Source organism: Egretta garzetta, unplaced genomic scaffold (genome assembly GCF_000687185.1).
Source record: "Egretta garzetta isolate BGI_Z169 unplaced genomic scaffold, ASM68718v1 scaffold280, whole genome shotgun sequence".
In the NCBI taxonomy this organism is placed as follows: domain Eukaryota; kingdom Metazoa; phylum Chordata; class Aves; order Pelecaniformes; family Ardeidae; genus Egretta; species Egretta garzetta.
Window position 1 is genome coordinate 1,277,663 of NW_009258219.1, and position 10,117 is coordinate 1,287,779.

At 38.6% G+C, this 10,117-nt stretch overlaps 1 protein-coding gene across 1 annotated transcript; it reads right to left on the bottom strand.

Annotated features, from left to right (window-relative positions):
* Positions 1-6: 6 nt before the first annotated feature.
* GHITM (growth hormone inducible transmembrane protein) lies at positions 7-8,857 on the bottom strand. Its single transcript, XM_009635470.2, has 8 exons — positions 8,666-8,857; positions 6,968-7,067; positions 6,362-6,473; positions 5,509-5,650; positions 3,764-3,872; positions 2,448-2,636; positions 1,690-1,861; positions 7-867 (listed from the first exon to the last, which is right to left on the bottom strand). The coding sequence occupies exons 1-8, from the start codon at positions 8,792-8,794 to the stop codon at positions 780-782; spliced, it is 1,041 nt and encodes a 346-aa protein (XP_009633765.1). The 5' UTR covers positions 8,795-8,857; the 3' UTR covers positions 7-779.
* Between the last annotated feature and the right edge of the window lie 1,260 nt (positions 8,858-10,117).

A 10,117-nucleotide genomic window follows, 5' to 3' on the forward strand; every position in this document is an offset into this window, starting at 1 on the left:
GCTTCATCCACAATACTGAAATTTAGTCATTGGAAGGAAGACACACCTCTATTGCTACTCAGCAGTTCGATAATTCTAGTACCAAAAGAACCTAGCTTTTATACTCAGTCAACATTAAAGCAAGGAGTTCTCATGTGTACTCCAGAAAGAGACTGAAGTTCATCTGGGACAAATGCACGGTTTCCTCATCTTGTCTCCTTTATACTTTTTGGTCACCTCACCTGTCAAATCCAATGCGTTTCTGAGAAATTGCTTAAACCTTCCTGAAACTTCTGCCTTGGTAGAAGTCATTACTGCGTTTAGCGTCATATCCAATTTGTGCTGCTCTTCTTAAGGTGTTGCTCAAATATCATTTATGCAATCTTAACTGAAAACTGATGCATCTCAACAGCATTTAATGAAGCAGCTCGTGTCCCTATCTGCATATGGGATACCAGTTTAGAAATTACTTCCTTTACTATGTAGGAACAATTAAAAAAAAAAAGAAAGTAACAACTGAACTGCTGTCAAACCCATTAAAAAGCAGATAAGACTATTTTACTCATATATTAAAAATAATTTACTTTCCCCAAATAATGTACAATTAGAAGCAGTTCACACTATTTTAAACACAGAGCTGGACAGTGTTTGAAGAAAAACTATTAAGTCTGAATCACATTGCACTGAAACAATATGCTGAAATGCTTTAAAATTCTGACTTGCAGCAAAACTGCTTGTAACCATGAATTTGTTTAGTATGTGCACTAGGCAGGCTGTCAGCTGCAAAGAGGAGCCCCGGTTTACTTTCTCCTGCCACCTCCACCACCTGCAAGCATGGTGGCCACCCGAATGAAGATGTTCAGCGTATCTGTGTAGATACCCATGCACCTAGGAAACAGGAAATTAAAGTTAATATTGTTGAACAGAAATAGTATTATGTGCTGTTTCACACCATTATACTTCATTTTAAAAAACTTTCATAAAGCATCTGTAACAAAACCCAACTATGATTGTCCTTGGTGCTTGATATGTCAAAAAACACCTGTATTTTTTTCTACCATCTCTGCCAGCAGTACCCTTAACAGACAATATGCTGTTCTCATACGGTAGCCCTCCACTTTTATGATTTACTTTTAACTGTTTATCTCCAAGAATTTTGAAGAAGGTCAGTATTATTCTATTTCAGATATAAGAAACCAGAATCAAGGAGGTATACAATTCACCTAAGATCAGACAGACAACAAGAAAATTACTTGTTGGTCAGACTTGGTCTTTACTGAGACTCAGTTTGTCCTTCTTTCCCTATCTTAACACACTGTTGAAGCTTTTTTATTTAGTGACAAAGTCTAAGGAATATTAACTGCCTATGAAAGAGTTAACATTTTTTGTCTCAGCTGATATTGACAGATATTTTCAGAAAGCAGCTACAAATTCTCCCAGCAATGCTTTAGAAAACAAAAATACTTTTTAGAAAGTACTGCTGGAAGCATGTGGCACCACACATTCAATTCCGGTTCTCTCCTTTCAGGCAGATGGCTTCAGTTTTAACTCCACTAGCTATTTTTGCATTGAGTGTTTAAACCCTGTGATTCTTCATTTAACAGCAATATACTTTTGAACAGTAAACGAAAGGTCTGGCTGTTTTTAAAGCATATTTCGATACAGCTTGAGGCAAATTCTTACACAGCTGTGTTAACACAGAATACTTACGCATTGATTGGATCATATTTTGTTACTCCATAATACGGAATAGTTTCTGCACGCTTGATAACATGCTGCGTATCGTAGAGCAGGAACATGCCAAAGAGTACCAATCCACCATAAACAGCTACCGAATACAAGCCGGCACCAAAAGCAGAAGTAGGAGGCAGGAACATGGATCCTGGAGAGGAATATACAGTAATGTTAAAGAGAGCTACTACGTGCATCTGCTGCTCTGAGTTGGGTACAACTTCAGTTACTGTAGCACACGTTTTTCAATGAGTATTCAATTCTCAATTTGTGGTGCATTTTTGATACCAAGACCTTTAATACATGAGCTGAAGATGTCACACATACAACCCGATTAATTGACTTTGAACATCCTAGGGAATCACGTGTAACTTTTCTTCATGTAAAAGTACTTCTGTTCCTAGGACTACAACAACGCCTAGAAACACATAAGGGAGAAGAACAAGTGGATCAAGAGCTATGATCACGTTTACTGCCTTCCCTAGTCACTGGCAGTAACTAAAAATACAAGCCACCACTATCAGCCATTTGTCAGATTAACAACTTGCCAGAACTGTAACTTCATGTTTGCTTGCAAGAACAAATTAAGAGAGTATTTTCTGCTGTGCTAGAGTTGCAAGGGCTATTTAGGGCAAATCTCAATTGGACAGACAAGTCTGCAATTAAATGTGAGCTGCATCTTAGCAGCTTAAATTTATAACCGACTTCACCTGACAGTATTAAAACCAGTATTTTACCAATTGAAGAGGCGAGAACAAAGCCTAAGCCTATTCCAAGTGGTCCTCCCATGTTCAGAAATTTTTCACTTGGAGCACACATGGCCACAGTTGAGAGCCCTCCGACGATTCCAGCGGTGTACCAGGCAGCTCTGATCAGCAAAGGACCACCCAAGAAGGCTAGAGGAGCCACCACTGCACCCATGACACCTAGCCAAAGGAAAACAAAACAACACCCAGAAGATTTGGAACAGTTCTGGTAAAAACATGACCTGCCAAAACATTTTTTTTTTTTTTTTCCCCCATTCAGATAACGTGGCACAAACTAATCTACTTACATGACAAAATACCAATGCACGTGGTTGTGCACCAATCTAGAAGGGAGCACAATAAATTGGCAACCTTAAATTCCATGACCTACTTTTCTCTATCTCTGAAGAGTACTTCAAGGAGCTGGTCTTTCTTATAAAGACTAACAAAAGCCAACATATTGATCTGTTCAAAACAGAGCTGGTAAGAGATACTTCACATCGACTAACCAACTACATAATACCCACAGGAGCACTCAACACTGAAAAGCAGTACAGATTTCTGCCACAATAATTAGTTAGGCAAGTAAGTCAGACTTTTTGCTAGAGTCTTGTACCAAACCTCTAGCTAGCCCATTAGCAGCACATTAGGTTGTTTAACTTAATAACAATCAATAAACACAATTACTTCTTGGCAGAAATGTGGGCTTTTGAGAGGCAAATACGATTCCAGTGCCTAGCATCCGTATGTCTTTCCTGAATTGCTAAGTTATTTCTAGCAAAAGTTTTGAAAAATGATAGCCACTGTTATTTGAAGTAACATATCATCAGGGAGAAACTGATCTATGCTCACAGCTTAGGTACCTGATGGGAACGTGTATCTCAGAAGCTGCAGTTTGATACTAAAATCTTATTTTTCTAGTCAATTTTTCAAATACTTTCCTATCCTGTATAGCTGAAGAACAGTAAGTGTAGGCAAAAGGGCTTACAGAACCTATAGTGCCAGAAAGCAGCCACGAAACCAAAGCAGCTATGAAACCAGTAAGTTCTATCCAATATGGTGTATATATATATATATCAAGTTTAACTTGAGCATGACTTTTAGAAGATTATGAAAAGTATTACGGTTGTGTTAAGGACACTTAAGAAATCTTCCTGACATTCAGAAGTTCTCATTGGTCTCTGAAAAATCCTAACTCTCCTACAGCAGGGTATAAAAATTTACTTTAAAGTCAAAGTTCTGTTAAAGAAAGAATCTGGTCACATTGAAGCATAGACATCTCTACAATGAACACTAAAATCACATACCTGAATGCATCATCCAAGCCAAATGTTTAGCCGCTGGACTATTTTCATAGGATATGGACCTGACCAACATTCCAGCACCAATCATAGCTGCAAAAGTTGCACCTATTGCCTGTAAAAACAGCATTACAGAGCTCAAGTTACCATTAGGACATATGGTCTGTTCCTAACCTCCTAGTCTAAAAGTCAATAACATAATTCTGAAAAGAGCAACTGTCTTGGGTTTGGCTGGGATAGTGTCAATTTTCTTCCTAGTAGCTGGCACAGTGCTGTGTTTTGGATTTAGCACGAGAAGAATGTTGATACCACACTGATGCTTTAGTTGTTGCTAAGTAGTATTTATACTAAGCCAAGGACTTTTCAGCTTCCCCTGCCCCGCCAGGTGCACAAGAAACTGGGAGGATGCACAGCCAGGACAGCTGACCCCAACTGGCCAAATGGCTGTTCCATATCATATGACATGATGCCCAGTATATAAACTGGGTGGAGTTGGCCGGAGGGCAGTAATCGCTGCTCAGGGACTGGCTGGGCATCGGTCAGCAGGTAGTGAGCAACTGCATTGTGCATCACTTGTTTTGTGTATTCTTTTATCATTATTATTATTTTCTTCTGCTGCTTTATTAAACCATCTTTATCTCAACCCACACATTCTGCTTTTTTTTTTTTCTGATTCTCTCCCTCATCCCACCAGGGTGGGAAGAGAGTGAGCAAGCAGCTGCGTGATGCTTAGTTACCAGCTGGGGTTAAATCACAATAGCAATGTAATTCATAACTGGAGGCTTTGTCAATTTTACTCCTGTAAGGTTAGTGTCAAGTCTTTGGAGATCCTAGCTTCCAGTAATTCCCATTTTACTTTTACTCAGTCTTCCAGGAATCCAATTTTAGCAGTAAGAGGGCAACAATTTCTCAGCGTGTAAGGTAAGAGAAGGAAAACACGGTTCCTCCTCTTACTCTAATCATCTTTAAGGTACCTGAAATGTTAGCCTTACTTTTTTCTTGTACACTTCTCCACCCAAAGCCAACACTCACTCAGTTCAACATGCTTTTGCTACCAATGCTTTTTAAATCTCATTGCCTCCTCTTACTGACGATTCCCAGCAGAATTATCCAGCAGCTAGCAAACTGGTCAGAAATGTCTAACTTTAATTTAATAACACATCCTTGGTGATAAACCAATCTCTGTAAAAATTATGTAGGTGTTGGCATTTAACCATTATCATTCTACTGCACTTAACACACTGAATATGTACTAAGCAGACACATTTTGCTAGCAGTTTGCCTGGATGATTTGCCTACCAGTATCGTTTCAGCCTTGGCAAACAGGAGACAGCTTTCAAAGAGCTATACAGAAGAGCAAGGCAGGAGTAAGAATGCTCATGGACCTCACGTTCCATTTTTAGAAAGCATAGAAATAGCATCTTTAGCCTCAGATGGCTATTTATAACAGGCTCTTACTTGCATATAGCTGGCAACGATAGCATAGTGGTTTTTTGCTCATGTAGCATGTCAAAGACAAACTATCAAAGTAATATAGAAGGTACATGTCAGCATGTAATTAGAATCACCAAATCTTAAATCACAAAATATCGTTAGGCTACTTAAGTAGTCTTTATGGATAAGGACCCTAATGTAAGTGAAGTTTTGCCTTACTTTTCACAAAGTAGTTTACATTTCACAGCTTTTATATCAACCATAACATCTGGGGTCTTTTCTCAGTAAGAGTTTTTATTTTTGTAACATAAGCTTACCAGCCAGGAGCCTCTTGTCATAAGGCTCATGAGTGCTGGAGATCTGCTTACTGCTACAGCAGACAGTGCCGTCAAGCCAATGCTTCCCGCGAAGTACATGTAAGTAGTGTGAATTCTGTCTTTCACATACTGTGGCCAAATACTGAAAAATAAGAGGTCATACATACATAGCTGTGCAATTACTGGTATCAGAATGAAGACCAATTAAAAACACAATCAAGCCTTTAAACATATTCATAGCTATGGATGTAAGGGAAGTTTAATAATAATGGTGCAGTCTAGCAACTTTTGCCATGAGTTTACCTTACAGCAGGGGAATGAACTTTTAAATCTTGCTGGTCTAATGTACTGTAACTCTAGAAACACTGCAAATTACAAATAATGCTAATAATAGTTCAATTCTAAGGAGGAAGCATACACAGAAAACAGCATAATGAATGCTTTTTAACTACGGAAAAATAGAGAAAGGTGTATATAGAAAACAAACTGGTTTAAGGAAAAACGCCTACAGAATGTGTACTGAGCACTAAGTAGCCTGCCAAGCAGCTCACAAATTGCTGAGTCACAGTGCACATGTTTATCTGACATCATAAGACACAAACATCACTTTGAGAGCTCTAACAATAGCAACAGACCTAGACATGAGAGTTTCTGCAGTGTGATTCGGTCACACTACCGACAGGAAGCTTTCCCTGCTAACACCAAACTTATACATAGTGCGCACATTTTCTCCCATTTTATATGTAAGCTGCACCTACGCTGGGTGATGCCAGCTAAAGAAGAGACAGATGTAAAGAGGAGGGAGATTTACTTAATGTACTCTTTACTTCAAACAGTAAGCCATTGTACTTACACAGCTCTTTCAATAGCTCCAATCTCACTGGACATGCCCATTCCATAGTAACAGAGGGCCCCCAGGCCAACAGCAGCCCCTCCAGCAACAATAAATTTCCCCAGGCGATCAACTGTATAAAGAAAAAAAAATCCACACTCTCGTGAATGCTTTTTCCTAGACAGTTAATAACATTCTCACATGAGTTTTGTCATATCTACAATAGCTAATCCATGTTAGGCTTCTTTCTTAAAGATTAACTTCAGGCCACTGTTACCAGCACTCAATGAGCTACATGTAGCAAAGCAAGTGTTAGCATATTTTTTAATACCTGCAAGCAAATCTCCATTAAGAGACAACCATTTTTGACTTAACAGTTCTCAAAAGCAGCTTAAAGTAGAGACATCAAGAAATTTCTCTATACTGGGACATACTTGCAGCTTTAAACTTTACAAGGAAAGACATGCAGAAAAACTGTCTCCAGTCATTTGAGGGAGATCACTGAACAAATCTACACGAGATGATATTCTCAGTCTCTGTAATGGTTTGAAGGAAACAGATTCATTCAAGGAGGTTCTAAGTTAAGCTTCAAAGATGCTCTCAGTATTTAAAGCAGAGCTACTCAACCTTTAAGTGCCGTTTCTGCAGATGGTTCAAATGCCGCTTCTTTGATTTCCTGGCCAATTTTTCCACGCCTTACACCCGTTCTTACTCTGGTAGCATAACACTGTTAGATTCAAAAATAACACATGAAAGATTCAATGAAATAAAATAGAAGACATTTGCTCTCAATTTACTTGCTACACCTAAGATTGCTACACAGTCTCTTATTTCTCTGTGCTTGCCTCCCCAAGACATGAAGCAACTATGCTCAGGGAAAACAACTGAACATTAAAATTTAGTAAGCTTTGTGAATAACGTTCACACGTTCTAAAAGTACAGAACAAACGCAGTGAATTTCAGAAGCTGAAGTTTTCAGTTTGCATTTCTTCTACTCTAGTCCCAAACAAGGCCATTAGGCTTTTTTTTTAAAATGTAAAAATATGCTTTTAATTTTGTAAAAAAATTATTTTGCTTTCTATGTGAAAACATTCCTTATGTAAACACTTATGTAAAAAAAAAAAATCTTCTTGCACAATGCTTCTACTTTATGGACACTAAATTTTGACAAGCAACATGAATTCTTTGCTTTCAACTCTAGCCTTGTTTTAGAGAACAAACCTTGAATGAAGGCCTATAAACTTAAAGATTTTTTTCAAGTAAGGTGCAAGAGCAACACAGAGTAACTTGTATTTAAGTTCAGAAACAACTTTTGAAGCTTCCTTACCATTTTTTCCAGGAATTTCTAAATCATTATACAGGCACCTGAGCAACAAAGGGCTCACTCAAAGCTGTAAGTCTGTTTTAGCACTAAACCCTGAAATCGACAAGTATCACTATCATCAGTCATGAGAGCAATTTTTTTATTTAGAGCAATAAAATTCAGGAAGTTTACCATAGCACATTAGTTTTGTTGTGTTTTGCATCTAATGAAATCTAGCCCAACACTGTAATTATGTAGCACTCGCCACAGAAATAAACCCACCAAAAACCCCACCCCTGACAAGAAAACATTCACACACACAAAAAACCCCAACACACCTACCAACTAAGGATACTTAAAACAGTTTTCTATGCTTGAGAGGAAAACACAAAGGAGGTGAAGAATTTGCCATTAGCACTTTCACCAAGATGATAACAAAAGAGCAATGCCCCCTAACAGTTGTGAGTTACCTGGGCAGAAAGCAGAAATGAAATATCTTCACTTGATGAAGAATAAACAGACAATTTCTTAGGATAATGACAGTCCAGTTTTTAAAATTGCTGGTAAGACCCGTGATAGCCCTGCCACAGTTCAGAAATTGCTCTAATCTGGGCTACAGCTCTAAATGCATACTGGGAGTAAAGTCTTTGAAGAGAAAGCTTTTACTTTAATATTATATTTAAGACTCTATCTCTGAAACAGGGAGCTAGAAGGTCAGACAAGAATTTCTGCTCCTCCCACCTTACATAGTAAGGCTTGTCCAACACTACCTACCTCCCTTCTTTTTTCCAGTAGTTTCAATGGGAAAATAAGTCACTGGAACAGAAGATATTATTTCAATTGCTCTTAAAACCCCTGGGTTTTGATTAACGCTCTTTCTTCAGTAAATTAGAGCAGGTACGTCAAACAATCAGAAGCCTCATGATCATTCAAAACAGCTACTCCATGCAAAGCGATTCTTTTAGTAAAACATTCAGCTCTAAAATATCAAGTCAGAACCATTAGAAAGAGAATTACCTTACCTGGTTAGGCTGCCACAGCCGGTATGCTTTTATATTGGAGTTCCTCAGAGCTGGGGAAGCCTGAGTGATGGTGGGGCGGATAGTCTGACATGATAATGCCCTCAAGCATACTAGCCTTGCAGCCAGCATGGTTGCTTAGATAATTTATACACTGTGTTCCTGCAAGTGCACAAAAAAAATATGCTTTACTATTTTGTTATGTGGTTTTCAGGCAACAAGGTACACTCACTACTTATTCTCAACTACACTACAGCCTATAATAAAAACGGTATTATCATTAGAGTACTGAATAAGAGCCAGAACCTTCCTAAATACGCAGTTTAACTCTGTTCTATTGATATTTGTCTCCTATTTCTATTAGGGACATCTCTCACAACTCACCTGGAAACTGGAGGATGTACCCCTTTTCATAAGTATAAATTACATCAAGACCCTTTATGTAGTTATGTTTGAGTTACTTCGTAACCAACTTTCATTTTGAGACATAACACTGTATGAGTACCCCACCCTCTAAATACATGTTCAAAAAGATGCTCCAAATTTACATAAATGTCAGACAAATATAAACCAAAATGAGTAAACTGAGTAACTTGTGTGGTGGAAAAAGTTTTATAGAGGTTTTAAGCTATCCTTTGAAGAATTAATTAGCTTTATGGACACAGCATTCAGTCAAGGTCAAAGCCCAGAACACAAATTCAGGTCATCTTGTGCAGTTTTGACCACAGAACAATGACAGCACTCATGGGCAAATCGACAGCGTAAGTAGACACCAGCCTATGTATTCTATAGGTAGCATTAGAATTGCTAGCTTACATCTACAAATAGTGCACAGGTCACACATAAAAAAACCACCCCAATCCTTGTAGTTACATGTACTTTAATTATAACTATATACAACCTCTTATATCGCAAGACACCCCAAATACCAATAGATGTTTTCAAACAATTGTTCATAGCTTACACGTACAGCCTCCAATACAATTCAAGAACATTCTCAATAAAGGTTAAGTTTAAACATGCATGAGAAACAAGCACCCACAGGACTGGGCACCTAGCATTAACGACAAAGTGAAAGTGAGAAGGTAACCCTGTTGCTAGGAAAAGGCGCTCTGCTTGGAAGCTCAGTTATGAAATCCTGCTTTTATCAGGGGAAGTACTTTCAGACGCACATCCTGTGTCCGCCGCTAAACCCCACTCTTCCACCGGGACGGCACAGTTTGCAGGAACTTACAGCGCCGATTCTGTGGCTTTGATTTTTTATTTTTTTTAAAACTGTTATCTAAAGCAAGACAACTCCAAGCCTTAAGAACGAGGACTAACGACAACGGAGTTTTAAAACGAAACGAAACACCATCAACGTTCCAGCACGTTAACTGGCAAACGCAGCAGTAAGGAGACAGTGCGAGGTCACCGCTGCACCCCTCCAGCCTAGGCGGGGCGGCGAGGGGAGGG